At 39.1% G+C, this 27,128-nt stretch overlaps 1 protein-coding gene across 4 annotated transcripts in view; it reads left to right on the top strand.

Annotated features, from left to right (window-relative positions):
• LOC135212697 (transcriptional adapter 3-like) overlaps positions 1-27,128 on the top strand; it is an 87,892-nt gene that overhangs the window by 53,537 nt on the left and 7,227 nt on the right. For all 4 annotated transcript variants that reach the window (XM_064246380.1, XM_064246383.1, XM_064246382.1 and 1 more), the window contains 3 exons: positions 10,350-10,454; positions 16,680-16,792; positions 24,469-24,566. In XM_064246380.1, coding sequence (XP_064102450.1) covers positions 10,350-10,454; positions 16,680-16,792; positions 24,469-24,566 — 316 coding nt within the window. The remainder of the gene's footprint in view (positions 1-10,349; positions 10,455-16,679; positions 16,793-24,468; positions 24,567-27,128) is intronic.

The raw sequence follows: 27,128 nt of genomic DNA, 5'->3' as shown, positions 1-27,128 counted from the left end.
AGAAGGCATTCACTCCCTTTCGGGCGTGAAGGTCTTGGCTTAAATAAATTGATCGTCTCGACTACCCAGTTCTCCTACTCCAACTTGAAGTTTTTTGAGCAGCGATACAGCTAACTACAGTGGCCTACCTAACTTATAGGTGGAGATGCTAAGTGTAACTTAATGTAGAAATGCAGTCTAGCCTAAGTAATAACTACGGGTTGTCTGTGACGACAGTCTACTCTACCCCTAGATAAGGCTACTTGAAAATTCTACTTGCTACTAACCTAATGCCCTGGTACTAAATCATTAGCCTAACCTACTCATTATAGTTAAATGAAGACGCAATCATTCCAGAGTGTGGTACGCACAGCAGTAGTTCAGCGACGGAATTGTTAAAATACATAATGAGAGGTAATGATGCGTGGGGATGATGAGTGGTTAGTTGACCAGGAGGGAAATGCAATGAGGTAATTATATTTAAGTGAGGGTTAGTATCACCATGGCTAGGGGTTAGAGGGTTAGTTCTACTGGCAGAGATCAGGCTGGCTACCTTCTCTGGGTAGGTGCCAGGATCACTCTGCAATTGAATGCGACACTGTACCTCGGGCACAGGTGTCAAGGAGAGCATGTGGCTCTTTGGTTAGTGTGTTAATGATTTGCTACGTCCCTTCTTCTTCTTCTTCTTCTTATTCCTCCAGGACCTGGCTATACCAGTCCTTGGAGTAGACGGCGGCACCGGCTCTGGGGTAAGGCCAGAAACGCCGCCAGGAGCAGCGGCAGGGGTAGCCTGAGGGCTTTCAGGAGAACACCCTACTTCGGTATCTGCAGCAACCGTCGTAGAGGTGGAACCTACTGCAGGGGAGGCCCTCACTTCGGCTGCTGCGAAGTGAGGGGAAAACTCCAGGCTGACTCCTGGTCAGGCAGTTCCTGGTTCTCCAGAGGAGGTACGAAGGTAAGATCTGCCGGAGGTTCATCCTCGGGCGATAGTGGTGAGGGTGAAGAAGACTCATGGACCTTGGATTGGCCATGGGCTGCGGTAAGCTCCATGCCTGTTGGAGGATCTCCTGTAGGAGGATCCTTGATAAGGTTAGGCGCCGGCGCTAGCTCGGGGCCAGGCGCAGAAGTCAAGTTCAGTGGTGGCTCTATGTCCAGGCTGGACGGAGCTTGGCACTGCCCAGTGCTGCCAAGTGGCACTGGCAGAGAGTTGAGGTCGACTAGACCTGTGGCGGGTACCGGAGGTGCAATACCTCTCAGCGTGCCCTTGGAAATGGGAGACAGAGGCTCCTGTCTCTTGTTGAAGGCTAGGCCTTGTGGAAAATGGACAGTGTCCGCTGCTGGTAGTTTGCTAGGGCACCTAGACCAATTAGTTGAGTGCTCTATTACGTTGCAGGTTTTGCAACGGAACTGTGAATGGTCAATCTCCCTCCTTGGTAACGGGGGAGACTGTTGGTGGACGTACTTCCTGGAGGAAGTAGGATTTCGATGACTCCTTGCTTTGGAGTGATTTGACGTGGGGTTAGGACCCCTAGGCTTTTTGGAATGCGAGGGAGACTTCATGTCTTGCCCTAGGAGGAGGTCATAACCTCCTGGAATGTAGCTTGCAACTGCAAGGATACAAATCTTGGAAGAATGAGGTCTGGTGGCCCTCAATTGGACGGTCGGAAGGATCAGCTTAATATGGTTGATACCTTCAATGGTGATTAAATGACGTCTATCGACGTTAGCCCCTCGTGGGATTCGATCTTCCCGTATCAGGGAGATTTGAGCGCCAGAGTCGTCGTAGGCTCTGACGTGGCTGGGCGGATATTGGCTTTGGAGGGGTGCGACAGTTATAGGGCCCTTAGCTGGGGGTCCTAGAGAAGAAGGATTTGTAACTGCCATTGCGATGGCAGGAATATTGTGATTTGCGCACCCTCCGTAGTTGGCAGACATGTGACCCTTGCGGCCACAGTCTCGGCAGAACTTGTTCCAGAACCTCTTCCGTGGCACTGGACGGTAAGGCCGAGATGGCCCCACAGGTTGCGAATCTGTGGAGTCACCAAGGCTGGCAGTGTGCTCTGGCACAGGTGAAGAGTCCTCTCTGGCAGTGATGTGAGGTAGGGAGGTTAAGGAAACCTCCGTTGAATCATCCTCGGAAGCAAGTCCGGGGTTAACTGGTGGGCTTACCTCTTCCAAAGTGGAGGAGGTAGGCGGTAAGATGGTAAGAGGCTGAGATGATGCAGAAGAAACTTCGGGCTCTGACGCTGGGTCAGGGCCAGGTTCACAAATAAAAGGGATGTCTGGGACATCGGAGGCACTAGCCTCTGAATCTAAAACTGATGATTGATTATGAGGCATGCTGCAGGGATCCGGTGCATCTGGTAATGGGAGCTGCGTCCAGGGGAGATACGGCTTAAGTAAATCTCGGCCCAATATCACCTGATAAACATCATGAAATTGGTCAACTACACCCAGGCGGCACAAAGTGGTCTCCTTGGTCACCTGGTCCAGAAAGGGCATTTTTACATTCAGAAGGACCGAAGGAACAGAATAGAGGTTACCGTCAATCCATTCGAACTGAATTTCTTCGTCCGTCTGGATTTTGGCACCCCTAGGCAATGCCTTTCTGGAAATAAGGGAGACCTGGGCTTCAATGTCGGCCATGACTTGCACCCACTGATAGGCCGTAGGAGACTGTTCATCAGGCAGGGCTACATGGTAGCCTTGGAGAAGTTCACCCTGGAAGCTCTCCTCCCAAGGTAGAGACCGACTTGGGCACTGGTCGGAATCCACAGCATGCCCACGCACACAACAAGTGGTGCAGAACCTCTGCAACCACCTCTTACCGGGAGTCCAGCTCATGGTCTGGGGCTTAGAAACTAGCAGAGAGATTGTGTCATCTAGGAGAGCTAGCTCATGCTTTCTCTCTTCTTCTCTTTCCTTTCTCTCTGCTTCTCCAGCTTTCCTCTCTGCTTCTCTTTCTTCCTTTTCTTGCAGGCGCGCAGCAGCCTGCTGCACCTTTATCCACTGGTCAAGTGCTGGTCCAGTGTAACCGGCCTCCTTGCCCAGAGTTATGAGGGCTCCGAGCTTCTCTAGCTCTCTGGCAAAGAAGTCGCGGGAATCAGGGGAAGACATTTCCCTTAGGCTGCAGTAGAGGCTCTGATGAAAATGAAAATAATGGCCAGGAAAGGGTAATGGATGGAATGGGAGCGCCTACTGGGTAAAGTGGCACTCACTTGGAAATGTGTTCTGCAACGTGGTAATGAAAAGTCTGAAAAGACTGGGTGCTCGGTGGCACTTTGTGAATGGCACCTTCTGATGAGGTGAAAAAATCGAATGAAGTGTGCGGCGTACGTCACACTTACGGGCGTTCCCAACTTGGGAGACGTTGGAATGGGCTACCTGTAGGTCCAATACAGGTGCGGCACTTTCGGAGGCGTTCCTTGGTTGAGTGATCCAAAATGGTGGATACTCTAATGAATGGGCGTTCCGTAGGACGGACACGCAGGTATAGGGCTACCTGTACGTCTGTACAGGTGCGATGGCACTTCAGGAGGCGTTCCTTTTGGACAGCACTAGTAGTGCTGGTATTGCGGCACTTCGGGAGGCGTTCCCTTGATTGGTCCGAAGGATCACTGATCCTCGTACACGGACATTAATGAATTGGGCGTTCCGTAAGGACGGACACGCAGGTTTGACAGCACTTAGGGCTGGTATTGCGGCACTTTGGGGAGGCGTTCCCTTGGAATGGTCCGAAAGATCACTGATCCTCGTACATGGACACACTGAAGAATAGGGCGTTCCGTAAGGACGGACACGCAGGTTTACTTGGGCGTTCCGTAAGGACGGACACGCAGGTTTAATGGCTACCTGTACGGCCTGTACAGGTGCAATGGCACTTATGAGGAGGCGTTCCTTGGAGCACTGGTATCGTGCTGGTGTGTCCCGGACACTACGTGCAGTATACTCAAATATACTGAAGTGAAATGGCACTGCTTGTGGCAGAGGGTAATAGTGGAGGAGAGAAAGTAAAAAGGTGGGAGTACTTCAGCAGCCAGTCGATGGACAGTGTCAAGAATTAGTGGCACTGTAAAATGGTAAGACCTGACGTGCACTGGTGGTGGCCAGTCCTAAACTGGTAACGACTTCCCTGTCTGGAAGTAATGAATTTGCGTGGCACACTGTGCGGGTTGTGCTTGCGGTATACGCAAGTCTTTTGTGATAAAAGAAAATGAAAAGACCACTCGGGCAACGACAGGTAATGATAATTTTAGAAATGCTCAGTCCCTCGCTGAAGTACTCGATAAATGAATAAATGCTTGCAAAACTGCAATGGACACATGCGCGTACATATCACGCTGTGTAAATGAAAGACACAAGAGACTAAAATAATGTTAATTCTGCATGCTATAATTAATGGTAAGATGTAGTACTCTTGGCTTCGTGAATACTGGGTTCTCTCTCTCTCTCTCTCTCTCTCTCTCTCTCTCTCTCTCTCAGAGGGTGAAAAATGATATATGATTGAACTCCCTTATATTGAATTGAACTAGTAATGTTAGTTTAATATGACGCAACTTGCGTTAAATTATCTACTTACGTTAACGTTTAATGAAAGAATTGCTTTTGATAACGTTTTATGAAAATGATAACGCGCTCGCGGTGAACGATTTTTACGTTAATAGTAGCGGCTTGCGCTTATGAAATGATTTGCGTTTCAATATGAATTTTACAAAGACGCGTTTTACGTTAACAATTCTTGTAAGTGACTCTACTTTTAAGATTTACGTTGACTTTATGTAAGATTACTAGGTCCCTGTGAACAGTGAAATGACGGTAAGGATTTTAAAATGAAAATGTTAGCAAACAATTGTAAAAAGAAGAGGTTACGTTTAGTGCGAAGTGAAATGAAACTTTCGCTCAGCGCGCGAGTGAGCGATGTGAGGTGAGACACGTGAGCGAGCTGGCCAGCACGGGCTAGCAGCACGGTAGGCTAGCAGTGATGGCGAATCAGCTGATTCTCTGTAAATGCGAAAGCAATTTACAACACAAAATTCTACTTTCTTATTCAAGGCGAATTACGTTAATTTCTCTGGCAGAACGATAGATACTAGTACCGAGATTGATATTATTTACGTTAAAACTTCGAGACTTACGTTACTTTGCTTAAATTGTTTAGATAATGCTGAAAGAGATAACAAACATGGCTGCCGCTGTGAGTGAAAACGAAGGCTGGTTGAGACCGCGCAGGCGCGAGAGTGCGCGAAGCTGAATTAAGCTGAGAGGTAAGCGGTTACCAACACTTGGAATGAAAACTAAGTTAAAAAATGAATACCCTAACATATCACAGACAAAAGAATTGTACACTTCTTTTGCCGTAACTATTAGTAAAACACTCCTAACTAGCTAGGCTTTCTAATACAGCAATAAACCCTGGCAAAGCACTTCCTAGTTTGATCTGGTCCTTTCTGGCATCTATCTGCACACGTGTTAGTGTGAGCTCGTCCGACACACGACAATACAAAATCACAGAGAATTCGCGGGGCAAATTGTTTGCTCGCCGCTAAAATAAAGCTCTGGCGCGTTCGCCGTTACAATAATAAGATTTCTACCTTCACATTTGTTTAAAACACTTCTACAATAAAAATACTTAAACGTACCTTAAGCTAACATTGGTTATAGAATAATCATATTAATGAATGGAATACCTTACCGTGAGTCAGTGTCTGTCTTCCGTGCAAGTGTGCTTCGTTTTGCGCTTTGTAAAACATTTACATTCGTTTTACAAGGGATAACGCGATTTACAAGCTTTTTTTAAGCAAGCCCAGATTCGATGCTGGCAAGATTCGCCAATTTTACGTATTTAGCGGCCTTGAGAGAGGCTAGATACGTAAACGGAAATAATTGAGGGATTTCAAGAGGGAATTGCTTTAACTTACCGTAAACTGATAGTTATTGATAATTTCTTTAGAGGGAAGGTCGCCAGAAAACTCAGCTCGTTACTTTACAGCTATTTATTTACAAAAAGGCCCGTGCTGGCCTGGAGAAAAGGTAAATGATGGCTCCAACTGGAGTAATTCAAGCTGATTTTCATAAACTTGGGTAATGCACACTTGCGGGCAGAGAGACAGCACGTGACTCATGGAATATGGAAAAGAATCCCAGATTAAACAAGATAAAAGGAAAAAATTACTTCTTGTTTTGATTAATTAATTCTCTAACACTGGGGAGAAAGAACTTTTAATGTTTCACTGAGGTATGCAATGACTTCATTGGTCGGGGACGATCACACAAGGGGAAGCATGCGGCCATGAGGCAGTGAGAGGGAACAAAAGGATGAATTCCTTTTGGGGCTGGAAATTGAATTGGGAGAATGAGGATCAATTGATAATAGGATGGGAAAGACTGGCAATATGCTGTTCCACAAGACATACCTGGATGCAATGTTCAGTGTGGACCTTTGTAGAAAATGTGGCGCCCGGCTTTGTCCAGGTCTGGGGTTCGTGCGCACCAGTACGCCGTGGATAGGCCTAAATGAAAAGCAGATGGTCGGACATCCGTCCGACGGTCACGTCTGGAGACGACTGAGACAGAATTCAGGTCGTTTGCTTGGGGGTTGGGATTCAGCTTAACCCCCCACGAGCAAGGCAAATCCTGGAAAACAAGCATACAGCCAGCAGAGGGGTCACAGGAAAGAGAGCTTAAGATATAGGTCTAAGAAGTACCAATCTGCCTACATCCTTCCCTTTTGAGATACGTCCCTAAAGCTGACAAAAGACTATATTCCCCCAACTGGGGAACTCTCTACCTCTGGCTGGCGGGTTTTGGTTCCCGCGTTTCCTAAAAATCAGCTGATATTCTAAAGAAATGGCTGCCGTTTTCCAAATCAAATTAATTAATTGATATCTGGGTAGACGAACGATCTATAAACGTCACAATATATATCATTAGACTCTCCTCCCAATCCCTTGGCATTTCTTCCTCTTCACATAATAGCTTTTAATTAATCCAGCATCCATTTCTCCTCCTCTGTACCTCGTAATTTGAGCATTTCAATATGGAACTCCGATGGACCTGGTGATTTACTATTCTTCATTTTCCTAAATACTCTCTTCACTTATATCTGTATCTTCCTCACTGGTCTCTCCATCCTCTGTGCTTCCCCCACCTCCTCTCATACTCAGTATTTAACAGTTGTTCAAAATACTCTCGCCATCTCTTCTTCAAGTCTTCCTCCCTATGCAATATATTTCCATCACTATCCTTGATGACACCCAATCTACCCACAGCCTGTCTGCCTTTTCCTCAAGTTTGAAATCTTATAGATATCCTTTTATCCTTCTCTTGTTCCTAGTCTTTCATTCAACTGCTCTCCATAGCCATACCTACCCTTCTCCTCGCCTCTCTTTCCTCTTCTCTGCATCTTTCTTCTGCACCCTGTGCATGCCTTACTTTCCTGTCCTTAAATGCTTTTGATTTTCTTTTAATTGATTCTTGCTCCTCTCATTCCACCACCTTGTCCTCTCAACACTCCATATCCACTGGTTCTTCCCACCAGTTATCTGCTTCCCCCACACACATTTCTCTCATGTCTGCCCAGATATTTTCCACTATTCCCATTCAAATTCTACGTTCCCCTTTCCAGACGTCTCTCACACAGTCCCCCTAAATTGCTCCCCTTTCCTCCTTTAGGGTCCCAAATCTTAATTCTAGATCTTTTCTTTCTCTTCTTGGGTTTCCTACCTCTCATTTAAAAATCCATCACCACCAACCTATGCTGTTTAACACATACTTCTCTCAAGATCACTTTGCAGTTTGTCACATTGCTTTTGTCAGCTCCTCTAACCAGGATGTAATCTATTTGGCTCTGCACTCCTCCACTTTCATAAGTTATCAAGTACTTATCTAACTTCTGAAACCATGCATTCATACAGGCCAATTCAAAACTCTGAGCCATCTCCAATAAATAATCCCCATCTTCATTTCTAGTTCCAAACCCATGGCCTCCATGTACCTCCTCATACCCATCTCTTCTCTTTCCCACCCTGCCATTCATATCAGCTCCTATTATTAGTTTCTCCTCTTTCACTGTTTTAATGGCAGCCTTAAACTCTTGTCTAAGTAATTCTTTCTCTTGCTCTTGGCAACCCATCTGAGGAGCGTAAGCTGATATTATATTGACTGCTTTGTCGCCTGTTATTATTGGAATCTTTAAAAGCCTATCATTTACTATCTTTACTTCTACCACTGTTTCCATCCATTTGTTACTTACTATAATTCCAACTCCATTTCTTCCCAAACATGACCCTCTGTAATAAAGCTTATACCCATTTCTTATCTCTCTAGTTCCACTCCCTTTCCACCTAGTCTCCTGCACACACAAGAAATCTATCCTCCTCTCCATCACATCTACTGTCTCCCTCAGTTTTACCTGTTAGAGTACCTACGTTCCATGTACCTGTTCATATCTTCTACTCTTTCACTAACTTCTTTGGCTGCAGTCGTGAACCCTGCAGTACTCCTCGCCCATTTATCATGCCAGTAGGGGGATTCTGATGCGCGTCGCTTACAGAGGACGGCCTAGCTGCACTCATATCCCTTAAAACATCAGACATGGTTTATTGTTTAACAAAGGGGTTTTTATGACTGCATGCCCTTGCTGTCATCAAACATAGTTATTGGCGGTGGGCCCAGCCTTTGAGTAAAAAGTCCACCTGCAAGGCAGTAGTTTCCACTGTTATTGGCATGGGCCTAGCCTTTTACTGAAAAGTAAGACTGCAAGGCAGCATTTTCCACAGTTATTGGCGGTGGGCCAAGCCTTTTACTAAAAAGTTAAACTACAAGGCAGCAGCTGTCCCATTAGTCATCTTTTACGGCACGCAGAACCTACGGTGGTAGTATTCTTACACCCCTGCCCTCTCTCTCTAAAATTTTTAATAACAAATTGTGCACAGTACTAAGAGGACAAGAAGAAATAAACAACATTCAAAAATATAATGAACGTCTTTGAAAACTGTGTGAGTGAATTTTTTAACCAGTTGAATTAGATGTTAAGAAAAACAAGCAGTATTGCCCACAATATTAGATTAAGAGGCAATTGCATAGAGGTATTTTATTTTATATATTTTTCCTTCCCATTCTGTAATGCTTAGAGGCTGCAGGAATGAAATCAGTGGGCCTAGGAGAGGTAGGTGAAGCTGAAACAGGAGGGGTTAAAGATATATCTGAAGCATTCGGTAATGGGCCCTTTCCTAAGCTGTACTATTAAATAGTTGCCACTTGGACTGGGATACATCAAAGGTGGAAACTTGTCCCTTTGAGGTATGTATACTACATAATAAACAAGAATCTTTCTAAAGTATATGTGAAATTACAGCACTGCATACGTGAGGTATCATTGTTTAAATGGTAAATATTGTGAAAATTAGATATGAGAAAGTTGTGGACTGACCTTGTTAAGTGGGCTCAAATTGCTAACTAGATCTAGAACCCATATAATACCATATATAATTCAGTCATAAAATAACATGAGGAACTTAGCAGCTCAGAAAACTCCTGCTTACGATGGTCATGAATCCATTGAATAATGAATATGGTAAAAAACTGAGAACATGGACCATGACAAGGAATGAATTACTCCGATTATGGAAAATCATATGGACTACTGAATATGGATATTTAAAACTGATGTGATCATAACATGAACAGAAGTATACTAAGTTTAGCAAAGGTCAGTTAACTTCTCTGAGTATAACATTAATAATCCAGTAAGCTGTCCAAGATCATTTTGATTTAAAAACAAAGCAGAAATTGTCCAAAAACTCATTTCTAAACAATAAGTAACAGACAGACAGAACAGATCCATAAACTAAAAAAGGAAAATTTCAGTGAGCAGTAGCAGTAACTGAAAAGCACTCGCTGGGAAATGTAGATAAGTACTTAATACAATTCACTAAAGCCAAGTGAATAGAGTTACAATCATTAAAATAGAACCATCACAGAGATGATGAAATATAGGGTAATATAGGCTTGAAACAACGAAAATCAGTTTAAAAAAGCGAGAACCGGTAAAGTCAGCAGGTCTGTTCAGAGTGAAAAACACTTGATATGACAACCCTCTAATAGAGTACTTGGGTGCCTATCAAGTACAGCTGCCCCCCAACTAAATTCTTCGCTTGAGCATTTATTGGAAAGGGACGGGAATTGGCATGATTGAAGGCAGTAATAAAATGATGGGATTTTAAGTGGAAAACCAATAAGAGAATTGTCACTTGTGGAGAAATTCCTTTAGCCACAGCTGTTAGTATTGAATATATTACACTGTATTCCAAGATACCTTAAAAAATATATTACATATTGCATTATCATTAAAAAAAATTTTTATATAACAGATGCTAGAGGACTTGATTAACAACCCAAATGATGACAGCGATTACTACAAGATACCTCCATTAGGTCGACACTATACATTACGCTGGGCGCAGGAGGACTTGCAGGTAAGGTCCATTTTGTTATAGAATTTTTTTTTATTTTCTTTTTAAACTTATGTCACTCTTGGGAAGCATGGGCAATACCAAAGTGTCAGTTTTTTGGTGAAATTTGTATGAATAAAGCATACGTTTAAGTATGTGTATTTTTATATAAGTAACTTAACAGGTAATTATGTATAGCTAACAGTTTCTAAGTACCGGCAGCTAAAATGTGAAAATCATGGTAACGATTCTTTGGTTTGTTTTTGGTGTAGATAACTATAGCAGAGTCCACCTAACTTTGCAGCTAAGCCCTGCCCAGTGCACGCTTGTGATTGGCTAGCTCTTGAAAGGGGAATGACGTCACACTAGTTGACAGTCCAAATGATTACCAGTACGGATTTGACTCCGTTCGGTAATGTTGAGCTTTGTGCATGAATCATGACACCACAGAAGTGATTTCATGGAGTTGTAAAGTATGCAAGTGATATCTCCTATAAAAGATATATAAAGTTATATATCATTATGAAGTTTATTTTTTTTTATAATGCACAGCCTAATTGTGTACAGTCGCTCGCTTCTTGCTTTTTTTTTTTTTTTTTTTTAAATTGATGTTGGCCTGCAGAAGCCAAATGACATAGACCACATTAATTGAAATGAAGCATAGACTCATGCAGCCAGTTCCAATGTTAGGGTATTAATTCATCATAATCCTGTATGTCAGATGTTAATATCATTGAGAGATTAGGCCTACATGTCAATTTCTTATAGTTTAAGGCAATGACATTTCATAGGCCTACTCATCAATTTCTTATATTTTAAGGCAATGGCAGGGCATAGGCCTAACACATAAAATTCTTCTATTTTGAGGCAATGACAGGGTGCCTGCATGTCAAATTCTTATATTTTGAGGCAATAACAGGACATAGACCTACTCATCAATTTTTTATGTTTTGAGGCAATGACATAGCATAGGCCTATATGTCAAATTCGTATATTTTGAGTAATGTCAAGACATAGGCCTACACATAAAATTCCTATATATTGAGACAATGACAGGCATGTACATACACATCAGTTTCTTATTACAAATAGTTTTCTACCCGTATCTGTTGGAAACATAGTAGCTTTTAATTAATATAGTTGTTTCAACTCCATGATATATAATGTATATGCATAAAGTGGAATGTAAACACATAAGTAAGAGAACATACACATACAGGCGTGTATGGCCAAATCTTAGCCCTGATATACCGACGCGTTGCCAGATCTTCAGATTCCTTGCTTTTCAGTCTCCGATTGTTTAACCGGATCCAGCTAGGCGCTAGAAAATTTGTCATCTCAAACTACTTTCAATGAACTGTATTGAAGACATATTTACTAAAGGGATAACAAATTATATCACTGTGATGAGTAAATATAAGGCTGCTGTAGCATTTTTATGAAAATGAAGGCTATGGTAGGAAGGCATCATAAGATATAAGATACTTAACAATTTAGATACTTAACAAATTAGAAAAATATATGATAGCTGAAAAGTTATGTGTGAGGTGATCCAAACCAGTCTGCAAGTAGCCCGTGAATCACTTGGTTTTTGGGGGCAGTCTCTCTCTCTCTCTCTCTCTCTCTCTCTCTCTCTCTCTCTCTCTCTCTCTCTCTCTCTCTCTCTCTCTCTCTCTCTCTCTCTGTTGTTAGGAGAATATACTATTGTAGATTTTATTCATAAAGATCTTTATTACTTTTAATTAAAACAAATAACTAAATTTCAGTTAACGAGTAGGGAGATAGTTCTTTATGCCAGTATTTTATGAATAAGTCTGTTTATTCTGCAATATTAGGATACCTTATGAAAAATTTTTGAAGACACTACAAGCATCATAACAGTAGCAACAAAAAGAAGAATCACCATAATAAAACGGCTGAATATAAGATAGGCCTATAATTCAAACGTCATAAGCCGAGTAAACTGACAAAAAGATATAGGACCCTATAGGTCTATGTCATTTTTTCTGATTGTGTTATTTTGAAAAGAGATAATGTCCTTAAGAAAATTCTCAGCCATTTATATCCAATATGACTTGTATAGCCTATCATACTGTAACCTTTTATTAACAAATATATATTCTGGTGTTGTAGAGTGCAATCGTTGCTTGTCATCCCTCCGAATGTGTGAACGATTCCAATAAAATCGATTTTAAGACTAGTGAAATGTAGTAAAATTTCATGAAATCAATATCAATATGTGCATAGCTCTGAGAAAGTCTTTGTGTTTTTAAATTTAGAATGGCAAGCACGCTTGACAATATCAGACAGTAATTACCATTATCTAGTGATTCAAGTGCACCGATTCGAACGCAGACATTCCCATTGTCACATCTGTATTCAGGTGAACCTCATTTATGAAACACAACATTGCAGCGAGTAACACCTCTGACTTCATTCCTATTTTCCTGTTTTTTTTACAATTTTTATGGAGATGTGTATTATGATTTTATTATATGGGATAATGTAATGTTTCCTTTTGATAATCAGCACAACGTATTTTATTTCGGCAAAACAACCATTGCAAAATAAATGAAGATGAAAAGAACCACAGATTAACCAACTTTTCAAAACTATTTCCAACCAATCAGCTTCAAGGAATTGTCATGATGTAATCAGTAGGTGGGGCTTAGCTGCAAAGCTAGCTGGTCTTTGCTATAGCCCTGCCCACTTTTCAGGGAAGGAGGAAACAACAAAGCAGAGAGCTTCAATTTATTTCTGCGGACTTCCAACAAAGGTAGTGGAGCAGCAGCTAAATATAACTTGCATACAGTATGTACAGGTTGCAGAAGTCTAGAGTGTTCATTAAATCTGATGTGCTGAATGTGTCGACTGGGACCCTAGACAGTGTAAAGTTTTGACTTACCTTTCCAAATTGGAAAGAGATAGGGAAAGGAAAATGTGTGCTAGGAGTGACAAGTCATTAGCTAGCCAGGAATCATTAAAGTCTTCCACTGATATGCTTGTTATTTCTGTTATGTTCCCAAATCCCAGTCCTTCAGCTATACCACCAGATCCTGTACCCAGCTCCCATGCTTCTGATCCCAGTGCCATCACCAGTCTTGAAGCAAAGTTTGATTGTAAGTTTGAGTTTTTAACAAAACTCTATGGCTCAGTTAGGGGAGTCAGTTCATGTGCTTATTGGTTGTGAAAAAAGTGCTTATAGTGAAGTGTGTAGGAGCTAAATGTCTGTCTCACAGATTCTCCTAGGCAAAGGTTCCTGACATACTCCCACCGCACCTGAGAGAAGTCATATTGGGCCAAAGGGAGGTCTTTGGGGTCTGCCCACGGCATTTAGTCTCTGCATCTTGTTGGATGCACACTGTCTTTCCTCCAGTTCAGAGGCTTTGAGTCCTGAATGCAGGTGCCAATGGCATTTTTGTGATGAATCTAGGCCACTGGAAAGGTCTGCAGTGATGTGTCTAGCACCCCTCAGGAGTCAAGAACTTCGTATAGCTTCGTAGACAGCCCAGAGAGCTTTTTGCTGGAGTGTTCACGTGTGAAGTGCCAAGTATTATATCCTGAACAGTCTTCTTCAATGTTGTAAGTTCAAGCGCCCGATGTCAGTATGCCCATCAGCTCCAGATCTTCCTTTAGCCTCCGAACACCCATTAGGAGCCGAACGCCTTTCAAAGTCTACATTCTTCGAGATGTTCAGTAGCTCCTGAGTGCCAAGTGGCACCCAAATATTCAGTAGTGCACGACCATTCAGCTCCTGAGCCCCCAGGAGCTTCCGACAGCCCATTGGCACTAGGACTCCCAGTCTTGTCTCATTCAGCCACAGTTTCTACTCTTTCGGCGCCAGCTGTTGTGGATGCAGCACTTGCCCCATCCAACAACATCTGGATGACAATTTGGGTTTCTAAAAACCTCCTCCTACTGCTAGTACTGTAGATGTCTCCTTATCTCCAGTGTCATCAGTTGAAGAGGATCAAGATACAGAAGAGGTTACCTCTATTACTGTGTATGCGACTCCTACGTTTCCTTCTTTGGAGTTTCCCTAATTTTTTCTCGCCAGTGACACCATCCTCTCCGGCTTCCAGATGAGCAATTTGCCTTCAGAGTCGCCTAGATTTCCTAAGATGGTTCTCTCTACTTCGGCCAGGAAGGCTATGATCGAAGTAGTGATGGGTAGCAGACGAGAGAACAAGGAAAGACCGCATTCTGTTATCCTCCTTTGTGTTTATTGCAAAGAAGGCACTCTTTTTGACACTGGAGAAGTTTCTTTTCTGGGTGTGTCTACCTCTACCCAGGGAGACTTCTCAGAGCTGATTGAATCCTCTCACAGGTCGACTTTTGCAGTGGCCAAAGTGATGTTTTCATCCTCCAAGTGCTACCATTTACTTCAGAATATTTTCAAAGTATTTGAAGGAATCAGCTTCCTAGACTGGGCAGTAGGTGCCCTCACTAAGAAAATGTAGGACTCTCCTTCGTTACCTGCAGATCTTGCTTCGGATCTTCATGCAGTTCTTTCTTGCATTGTCTATCTACCTATACGATGGGATCCTAATGAAACATAAGCTGTGGTGAGTATGTGACTTCTTATTTCCACAATCAGTGGTTAGTGGAATTGCCTCTGACTTGCAGTCCAGGAAACACTCTAGGGAGGCTCCCTCTTTTAACACTAGATCATCCTCACCTTTATAGTGATTTCCCTTTCAAGGAGGTAGAGAAAAGTCTCAATCCAGACCAAGACCGAGCATCCACACTCTACTAAATATATCAAGAAATCGTCAACTAGATCTTTCTTCGAGAAGTGAGGTTGGTACTCCCCATGCAACAGTAGGTACCAGGCTCCTTCATTTTTGGGAGAATTGGAGCAAAAGAAGAACAGAACAATGGGTGGTAGAAGTACTCGATAAAGGCTATTCTATTTCTTTCATCGAAGATCTGGCTTTAGTCAAGAAGCCCATCATCTTGATGGCCTACTTGGTAGGCGCAAAGAGGTTTTCTGTGCTAATCGAGAAAGTTTCTGTCCTTCTCCAGATAGTCACTGATGTAGAACTGGAAGGATTTTACAATTGCCTCTTTGTGGTCCCAAAGTCTTCAGGAAGGATGGAGTCCAGTATTAGATGTCAGCGCTCTGAATGTCTTCATACAGAAGACAAAATTCAGAATGGAGATGAATTGTTCAATTCCTGTATCCATCCGTCCAGAGGACTGGATGGTCTCCTTAGACATGCAAGATGCATACTTCCATGTCCCTATACATCCAGACCAGGTCTTTCAGTTTTGGGCCCTATACTTTGGACTTCCAGCTGCCCCTCAGGTTTTTATATGCAATCTTGCTCATATAGCTGGATAGCTCCATCTTATGGTTGTCAACATTGCTCCATATTTAGATGACTGGGCTCCTTCACTCTGATGAAGGAATGTTGCATGGAGGACCTTTAAAAAACTGGCTCCATCTCAGCATATTGTATATTTGTGAATGACTGAATTCTCTTCATTTTCTGGCTTTTCCATCCCCCAAGAGAGTTGAGTCCTGTCTACAAACAATAGACATTTCTCTCCGTTCAAACATTCAGCCAACGAATGGTTAAGTCTCTTGGGGATGTTGGCCTTCATTGAACAATTTGTCCCCCTGGAGAGGCTCCACATGAGAGTCCTTCAGTTTTTTCTCAGAGCCAGCTGAGACAGAAATAAGTATCCAGATTTATTACATTTACACTTTGTCGCCAATCACAAACAACAAATACGATAATGTATGATAATTATTTTTCTTATGACTGCATTGTTCAGAAAAGTTATGTACCACTCAATTGATAATTAATTTTTAATGAAAAATAAACATTATTTTTACCCTAAATGTTATTACCACCATAATTACACTCATTAAAATTTCTGAAAGGTTACTAAAAAATAAGTGTTTCTGTGAGTGCAACCATACATTTGCTCAGCTGGGTTTGCATATATAAAAGCTGATGTCAATGATATGGAATTAAAAACATCACTTGGAATTTAAGGTTTGATTTTTAGAATGGTAGTATAAGACGACCCACAATTTTTAGGGGTGAATTTTACGATTTAAAGGTCGTGTTTTCCACCAAAATTTGTAGTAGTAAAATTACAGCATAAATGTACTTGTCATAAATTTGTTTTACTTAGCAAATTTTGAGAGGTAGTAACTATGAATGTAATATACACTGTTTTTCTTATAGTGGTATGATTTATCTAAGAATTGTTTTAGAACATTTAAATTTCCAACAGGATGAACAAAAAGAAGGTGTCAAGCTAGCTGAAGGAAAGAAGAAAGGCATAAAAAGTGAACCTCTTAATTCTGATGTTTCGGACAAGCTGCTAAAAGAAGTTGATATGAATGGGTGAGTTTATGAAAGTTGTTCAAGATATGTATAGAATAAATATTGTAATGTGATGTCTATGTTTTTTCATTAGTAGTTCTGGAGTAATAAAAGACCAGAATTGAATCCAAGCATTGTGAGAAGTTTACTGTATTTTTAGCTAAATTGGCTTGAAGAAATGCATTAACATGTACTTCAGGAGTTCTGAACAAATATGGGCATTTGAAGATAAATTTTGTCCATGATATACATATTTTGTAATGACAGCCATGGGTAAGATTTATTATGGTTATATGTATGGCAATGATATTTGTAAGGATTACTTTATTTGCTAAGAGACTCTTAACAACATGAGTTTGTCTCCAGTTCTGTCTGTTGAAAAATATTTTAATGAACAAAGGTACATATTAAATTTGTTGTTGGGATTGGAAGAGGAATATCAACTATGATTAAAGTTTATTGTTTAACCCTTACTGGATGGGTAAATATATCAATATGCAGCTCCTCATTCCGGGTAAACTTTGAGGTCGGCCAATTTATGAAAAAAACACATCACTGAAAAGGGGAAGATATGCAAATGTACATGGTGAAAGAAGAAAAATTCTTAAACATTTTTCCTACCTTTAATGAGAAGTTGAAAATGACTATTTACAACCCCTTGTGGGGCCTCTTTTACAAGGCAATCATAAATTTTACGAAGTTATATAAGTTTTTCTAATAAATAAATTTATTTTGTAAAATTATAATTACTGCTTACACAATATCAAAACAGACAAGAAATAAAAGTAGTAACAAATTCTCATCATATTTGTTGAAAAATATTTACGTAAATTTACTTAAAACAAAGATTCAGTTACTTCTTTTACTTTTACATGTTTTTTCTAATATTTATTTGCACTTTTCTTTGTAAAATTACATTTACAACCGACATACTATCGTAAAAGACAAGACCAAAAACCAACGGTAACCCCTTGGTATATTTACAAGCAAATTTACAAAAAGACGTCATGTGAAAGACACAGAACATTCTCCCGTCAAGTCACAAGCAGAACTGAAGTCCTGAGCCACCCACAGACATGATTATAGCCAGTGTAAAAGTTGCCATTAGTGAATTTATGGGCTATAAAAGTATATTGACACGTCTTTCCTGCCTGATTCTTTCCAAATTGATGACGCATAATAGAATTGTTTATTTACAGGATCAATCCATCCACCACCCCCAAACCTGTTGTTATTACTACCCCTGAGGATCAATCTTCCCATTAAGGGTTAAATATTTAAATAAGTACAAGTTATGTAAATTGTTGGACAGGCAATAATCAGAAATAGAGGAAATTATCAGGATTGCCTTCTTGTGGCCAAACAGTAACATGCTGAGAGGATGTTAAGTCACTTGGTTGAGTTACTCATGATCACATGATGCTTGGATTTTTTTGTTTGGTCAATACTTATAGTGGTGTGATTGTTTTTTTTTTTTTTTTAATTTAGAATTCTCTGTTTTTTTTATTTCCAGATTGAAAATGATATATTTCTAAGTGAATCTTTCCTCTCTTAATCAAAATCCTCCTCCAGGTGAAGGACGACAAAGTATAAACACAAAAGATCTAATCTAGATTGTCTAGTTATAGTACTGTCTATTGACCCTTCCAAGGTGAACTGTGATTCAAACTGTGATTCATGCATCTGTTGTTCACAGTTCTGTTTCTGCTATCATGTTAAGAGGAATGATGGACATTTTTGTTTAATTCATTTTTTGTTGCTGATCTGGAATGTTGTGGATTTTGGTTTGACACTGATTGGCTTTGATGACTATTTAGGATGTCTGCTAAAGAAGACATTGAAAAATCCATTAGAGTTTTCAAATTAAGTGGTTGTAGCACCCGAATTTACTCACTGGCTTACAGTGGACATAAAACTTTGCCTTTGGCGCAGGTGCTGTAACGGTTCGCGAATTTTGAATGAACATGTCATAAGCACCGCCTTCCCGCACATGCCTATGCCAATCACGGTGAAGCCCGGGAATCTGCTAGTATCTTTGGACTGTGTTATGCACCCGCCCTGACCATTGAAAGCCAGTAGTTGTAGTCTGTATCTCAAGTGGAATAAATGCTCCTTAACCATCCCATATAGGTCTGTTATGTATCATATTTTACCCCTCCTTGTGTGTATAATCTGTTACATTTATGGCAACGAGGGATCTGTGGAGGTGGTAGGATCAGTGGAATTTATTCAACGTCTTCAAAAGTTATTGCATCATTTGTTACAAGATGTCTGGGATTCCATCTTTTCCTTCATTCGACATACATTGAGAGGAAAATTCACTAGGTCCAAGATGGACGAACTACATTGCAAAACTAGAGAATCTGATTGTAGCCTGCACCATTGACTCAAGAAAAAGGAAAAAAGCCCCATTGTTGCATTATGCAGGTGATGATGTTTTTGAAATCTATGAAACATTAGGCCTTAGTGATGATGATGCTAATTATGATGAAGTGAAAGAAGGTCTAACGTTAAAATTACTTGCAGCCAAAGAAAAACAAAGAATTTGAACGTTATGAGTTTCGAAATATGAGGCAGAATCGTGGTGAAACTATTGATCAATTTGGAACACAGCTCTGACAAAAGGCTGAAAATTGTGAATTTGCTGATAAGGACAGGGAAATCAAAAGCCAAGTTATTCAAGGTTGTTTGTCAAGCAAACTGAGAGTGAAGTGTTTAGAAGAAGAGAAAGCTCTCAATGATATGTTAACCATGGCCAGAACTATTGAAATTGCAGAGAAACAGTCAGAGTTATTGATAAGAATACTGACACAAAGTTCAAATGTGTTAGTGAGTAAGACGATGCATAAGCCATCACAGCAACACTGGAATCTAGGCCCACACAGATCGTTCCAATCAGCCCCGCCCAAGAAACAAGCAACGTTGTCATTGTCATCCAAATGCTGGAACTTTGGTGGAAATTATTCACATAACAAGAAATGTCCTGCCCTCGGAGTTCAATGCAACTGTCGCAAGAAGAATCATTTTGACTCTGTGTGCTGAAAACGTTTTAAGAACGACACACATCACCTGAACGATATAGTAGATGATGAAGTCAACGAAGAAGATGAAAATTTTGAAGTTAATGTTACCTATGGAGTAAAGTCACAAGTGAAAGTAATTTCTATTAGAAAATTGCCAAATGTGTATGCTAAAATCAACGATGTACAGGCAAGAGTAATTGTAGACAATGAATACAATTCATCAATCAGTCATATGTCAAATGAATCCAAAGCCGCAGATGATGATAACTGAAATTGAAGCATATGCGTTTGCCCAAACTAAACCTCTAACTGTTGTAGGTAAATACAAGTGCTCTATCGAGTATGGCTTGAAAATTACAACAACAGACTTTTATGTAGTGAAAGATGGGTCTGAAACACTCATTGGTTACGAGACATCTATTGATTTTGGCATAGTAGTACCAGAAATTAAGCCATATCAAATGAACCTTATGTAAAATTATGTGAATGTAAAATTATGTGAGAAGTACAAGTCTGTTTTCAGTGGTTTAGGTAAACAGAAAGATAAGCAAGTTAAATTTCATATAGATGAAAGTGTAGTGCCTACAGCCCAGCCACCAAGAAGAATACCATTTCATGTAAGAGAACAAGTAGAGAAAGAGCTAGAAAAGTTAGAGAAACTCAATGTTATTGAAAAGGTCACTGGCCCCACCCCATGGGTTTCAAATCTTGTAGTTGCACCTAAGCCTAAGTCTCCTAATGAAATTAGAATATGTTTTGAAATGTGCAAAGCAAATAAAGCTCTCAAATGTGAAAGACGTGACACCAACCATTGATGACATTACAGGCAGTCCTTGGTTATCAGTTGGGGTTCTGCCTTTAACCAAAACTTGGCGATTTATGGCACCTTTAACCGGTTATCGTCGCCATAAGCACCATTATGGCACCTCTGTTGGGTATGCTATGGTGCCATAAATTGCCAATTTTATGGCACTAGACGAGTGCCATAAAGCCAGATGCCAATAACCGAGTCCGCCGATAACCGAGTCTGCCGATAACCGAGTCCGCCGATAACCGGGGATTGCCTGTATTAATGAAATAAATGGTTCAACGGTGTTCTCCAAAGTTGATCTACAAAGGTTTTCACAAGTTAGAATTAGATGACAATAGTCATAATATGACTGTATTTGGTACTCATTTGGCCTATGTCAATATAAAGGGTTGAATTTTGGTGTTTGTGTGGCTCTTAAGTGTTTCAGAATTAGATTAGACAAGCAATTCATGGCAAAATGTGAGAAGAGCATGTTTCAAATTTAGAAGCACTTTTTGAAAGACTACAGGAGAAGAATTTGACACTTAATAAAGATTAATGTGAATTTGGAAAAAATAAAATAAGGTTTTATGGTTACATATTTTCAGAACTCGGTACTTCTCCAGATCCAGAAAAAGTTCAAGCTATCAAAAATGTTATAAGGCCAGTTAATCAAGGTGAAGTTAGAAGTTTTTTGGGTATGACAAATTATCTCTCACTTCATTAAGAATTATTCAACTATTTCTGAACCTTTTGAGAAGACTTACGCAATAGGATTTTTCATTCAAGTGGATGTTGGATCAAGAAGCATCATTCAACAAGTTAAAGGAAACATTAGTTAGTAATAATGTCATGGTGTATTTTGATCCTCAGAAAAATACTGAATTGTGGTAGATGCAAGTCCCTTGGGAGTTTCAGGAATTGTGGTTCAAGATGATAAAAATCATAGCATATGGAAGCCGGTCTCTCACCTGCTGGCTATCCAGACGGAATGTGCAGCATTGGCATGTGTGTTTGGATGCCAGCATTTTCATCTGTATCTTTTTGGGAAACCATTTACTCTGATTACCTACTAATCATTGTCCGCTTGAATCAATTTTCAACAACACAAAGCAAATACAATCAGCAAGGCATGAAAGGTGGAGATTGAATTTGACAATGTATAATTTTACAGTTAAATATAATGCTGGAAAGTTAATGATATCAGATTATTGCTCAAGACATCCGTTCTGTGAAGAATCAAGTAAAAGCATTGCTGAAAATTTTGTGAAATTCATTGCATACTCATCAGTACCTGGTTCATTAACTCTTGCAGATGTTGCAAAGGCAACACAGAAGGATTGTGTTCTTAAATGTGTTACCAGTGCTGTTCAAAGAAATTCATGGTCAAAACAAAAATGTGAAATGGATGAAGTTTACCAACGATATCAACGAGTGTGACAAATTATCAGTTATATCTATGGACACTGGGAATTCATATTCTGTTGTGTGGTACACGACTTTGCCTTCCAGAATCATTATAACATCATGTTATTGACTTAGTTTATGAACGACACCAAGGTCAAGTAAAATGCAAGTCATTGTTAAGAGAAACTCTTAGGGTCCCATATATGAACATTTTTGAAGAAAATTGCAAATCATGCATTGCATGCTTGTCAGTGTCTCCTCAGTCGGTTCCTGATCCAATTAAACTGAGCCCTTTACCTAAGAAACTGTGGGATGAAGTCTCAATGGATTTTTGTGGCCCCTTCCCTACTGGAGAGTACTTCATGGTTGTCATAGATGACTATAGTCATTATCCTGTCGTCGAGAAATTAATGAACAATAAGGCAGATACAGAGACTGTCAGACATAAAAATATTTTTGGCTTATTTGGAATACCCAGTGTTATTAAAACAGATAATGGCGCTCCATTTAATGGTCATGTTTTCTCAGAGTTTGCACATAACTATGGATTCAGGCATCAGAAAATTATGCCACTTCACCACATGTCAAATGCTCCTGCTGAAGCTTTTATGAAGCCTCTAATGAAGGCAATTAAAACCTTGAATGCTCAAGGTCAAAAGTGGAAGTCGGATATTAGCCAATTTCTTTTGAAGTATAGTAGCGCGTCGCACCCCAGCACAGGTGTCTCCCCAGGTTTAACAGAAAATTGAAAACAAATTGCCCCAGATTATCATGAAGTCAAGGGATACAAGCATCAGGAAGAGAGATATTAAGGCAAAGGCTAAGAATAAGCGGTATGCAGACAGTCACAGAAGAGCTAAACCATGTACGTAAGTTTAAACAAGGTGACCAAGTAACTAATTACAACAGAGTCCACAAGTTGGATACGCCTTTTTGTCCTATTCCGGGAACAGTCGTATCAAAAAAGGGTTCATTGATTACTGCAAAGCACCAGGATAGAACACTCACCAGTAATGCATCTCGTTTTAAATGTTGATAAGCAAGTTTCATTGCAACCCATTCTTCATCATCTACATCGTCAACTGAAGAACTTGCCAATGTTACGCTGTAGTGAGCGGTAACATTTTAAACCCAAACGTTTTCAAGACTGAGCTGTGTTTGTTCTATCCTGGAATTGGTTGAGTTTCATATAATGTGTTACTTTTTACTTGTAAAATCAAAATAATTAAAAAAAAATATATTACATTGAATTTGAATTTATTTGTTTTGTGGAGGAAAGTATAAATGGGTTTTCACTCATGTGGTTATGAAAATCATATTACTGTAATTCAATTTGGAATTGTTAATAATTTTTGTATTTTCTACACCTCAGTGGTGTGGTTGGTATGGTGTTGGCGTGCCACCTTGGTGGCTGCGAGTTTGATTCTATGGCATTCTAGTGAGGGGGGAGAGAAGTGTGTTTTTGGTGATAGAAGTTCACTCTCGACATGTTTCAGAAGTCATGTAAAACCATTGGTCCTGTTGCTCAATAACCACTGGCTCCACGCAACGTAAAAACACCAAATAAACAAAATTTTCTACTAACTTTTGAATTTTGTACGTTAAATGTGTATTTCAATGATGAAAATATTGATTTTATGTTTCACCAAATTTTATTATGATTATCATTTCTGAACTGTTGTATCTATGTTCAATAAAGAAAAACATTATTTTAAAAAGAAAGTAGGGATGTAATGGTGAGCGAATTTTGAATGAACATGTCATATGCAAATTTTTGCTTTTAAGTTAAGTCTTTTTGAATAAAAAAGGTCTTGTGTCACATGATACAAGGGGTCTTGCTGCCACTGCCTCTGTGCCTTGTGTCGTTTTCATTGGATCCCCAGGCTTCTGATATGGATTTCTATGGGAAGAAGAACAGATTACTTTCGCTTTTCAGAAACTTTATATTTGTGCAGCTAAGTTTCCAGAATGTTTAAGGTGACAGGTTAGAGCCAAGGACTGAACCTCTGCAATACATAGATGCATCAACCACAGTTCACCCTGAAAGAGAGGGGTCAGTAGGCAGTATACCCTGTTGTCCTCCAGCTGACAGGGGACTATTAACAGCCGAGTATTTAAAAAATACATTTTATTAGAAAGATTTCTATATTTTTTAAAAAATATTTTATAGAAAAAGTTACGTATTTTCAATCACTCAGAATTTTCAATTGTTTAAAAATTATTGATTTATCATATGAAATTGTCTCATCTTTAGTAATTATGTATATATTTTTTGTGCATTTATATCAGTTTGTTTCAAATATATGTAGCAAACTTATAATTTAGGATATGAGACTAGTAAACTTTTCAAGCTTTCGTTTGGTATTTACTGTCTGATTTTGTTTTGATATTAGTTACAGAGTTTTTGCAGCTTCAATGCTGGATGAAAACATTCACCATTGCATATCTACATGACATGTTGCTTTTCTTTATTGTAGGTGTAGTGATGATGTTGCACCACTAGGACCAATAACACAAAGATTAATTGCTGGTTTAGTGGAAGAAAATGTGCTAGTCTCAGATATTGAAAACAAAGGTAAGACCAGTTGTGGTAGATTACTAATTTGTCTATTAACCCTTTAATGCCGAAGGGGTATAATAAAAATCGTCTCCGTATGCCGAGAGGGTCTCGGAGTGAGCGCCGAAGCGGAAAAAATATTTAAAAAAAAAAAATCACAGCGCGCTCAGTTTTCAAGATTAAGAGTTCATTTTTGGCTCCTTTTTTGTCATTGCCTGAAGTTTAGTATGCAACCATCAGAAATGAAAAAATATCATTATCATATATAAATAATGCGATATATGATAGCGCGAAAACAAAATTTCATATATAATTTTATTCAAATCGCGCTGTGAGCAAAACGGTTAAAGCTAACAAGTTAATTTTTTTTTTGTTGTGTTGTACAATAAATTGCAATCATTTTGGTATATAACACATTGTAAAACAATCAAAGCAACACAGAGAAAATATTATCACAAAATGATGCATGAATTCGTTACGCGCGGACGTAAAAAAATGTTTTTTTCAAAAATTCACCATAAATTTAAATATTGTTCTAGAGACTTCCAATTTGTTTCAAAATGAAGATAAATGATTGAATATTACTATCTATACTGTAAGAATTTTAGCTTACAATTGCAGTTTTTTACCATTTCGGACGAGTTAAAGTTGACCGAATGTTGAATTTTTTTTATATGTTTTTTTTATATGCAAATATTTTGAAAATGAGAAAAGCTACAACCTTCAATTATTTTTTGTTGTATTCTACATGAAATTGCACACATTTTCATATATAAAACTATGAAATGCCTAATATGAAACTGAGCAAATATTACGAGAATGCGACATACGCATTTCGGAGATTTGCGGCGGAGAATCTGCGCGCGGAGGGAGGGAATAGTTTTTTTTTTAATTCACCATAAATCTAAATATTGTGCTAGAGGCTTTGAATTTGTTTTAAAATGAAGATAAATGACTGAATATTACTAGACTGTAAGAGTTTTAGCTTACAATTGCGTTTTTTACCATTTCGGTAGAATCAAAGTTGACCAAACGTGGTTTTTTTTCTATTTATTGTAATTTATATGCAAATATTTCAAAAATGAGAAAAGCTACAACCTTCAATTATTTATTGTTGTATTTCACATGAAATTGCGCACATTTTCATATGTAAAACTTTATGTAACGGCTAATTTAAAATGGTGCAAACATTACGACAATCGGACAAAAAAATGTGTAATTTTTTTCTGAAGAGTTACCGTGCGGACGTAAGGAAAAAAAATTTTTTTTTTTCATAAATTCACCATTAATCGAAATATTGTGCTAGAGACTTCCAATTTGTTGCAAAATGAAGGTAAATGATTGAATATTACTAGAACATAAGAGTTTTAGCATACAATTGTTTTTCGACCATTTTGGTAGAGTCAAAGTTGACCGAAGGTTGAAATTTTGGCACATCATTATTTATATGAAAATATTTCAAAACTGATAAAAGCTACAACTATGGGTTATTTTTAGTTGTATTCTACATGAAATTGTGCACATTTCCATATATAAAACTTTATATAAGGCTAATTTAAAATGGTGTGAACATTACGACAATCGCACAAAAAAATTTATGATTTTTTCGGAAGAGTTACCGCGTGGACGTAAGGAAAAAGTTTTTTTTCATAAATTCACCATAAATCTAAATATTGTGCTAGAGACTTCCAATTTGTTGCAAAATGAAGGTAAATGATTGAATATTACTAGAATATAAGAGTTTTAGCTTACAATTGCATTTTTTGACCATTTTGGTAGAGTCAAAGTTGACAGAAGGTTGAAATTTTGGCACTTATCGTTATTTATATGAAAATATTTCAACACTGATAAAAGCTACAATCATTAGTATTTTTTCTTGTATTTTACATGAAATTGCGCACATTTTCATATATAGTTATCCATGTAACGGCTAATTTAAAATGGTGCAAAAATTATGTCAAAGTAACGAAATAATTTCTGAGAGGTGTCACTGATACTTTTTAGTGCGATAAGAAAGAAATTCGCGCTTGCGCGCCTGCGTAACGATTGTAAACAAAACAACGCCTTGATCCGTGAACTCCCAGCATCCCCCAAGGTGCGTGATTCAAAAGTTTTCCTGGTAGGCCTATAAGTATTTTTCCGCGAATTTAAAAAAATTTTTTTTATTGACGTACCATAAGTCCAATCGGCACCCGACAGACAATTTATGTCAACGTTTAATACGTCCAATCAGCGTTAAAGGGTTAAGATGTTATGTAACTTTCATAATATATTTATATATGAATGCAATTTAGATATAGCATAATGTATTTATAGATATAGCATAATGTATTTATATGTGATTGCAATTTTGATATAGCAGTTGTTAATTTTTACATTTATTTTGACTGCTTACACAGACATGAAAATTTTCTTCTGAATTGTTTGATAGTACTGCATGTTACACACTAAGTAATGTAACTGTTTTGTCAAATTAAGAATTAATACATACTTAATATAGGTTTGAAAAAGTATTACTGAGAGGATGAATGATTGTTAGCTGTCCTATCTTATTCATTATTACTCTAATATTTTCCCATT

The sequence above is a fragment of the Macrobrachium nipponense genome, chromosome 41 (assembly GCF_015104395.2).
Source record: "Macrobrachium nipponense isolate FS-2020 chromosome 41, ASM1510439v2, whole genome shotgun sequence".
In the NCBI taxonomy this organism is placed as follows: Eukaryota; Metazoa; Arthropoda; class Malacostraca; order Decapoda; family Palaemonidae; genus Macrobrachium; species Macrobrachium nipponense.
The sequence above is the reverse complement of the archived record's forward strand: the minus strand, read 5'-3'. Positions and strand labels throughout refer to the sequence as shown.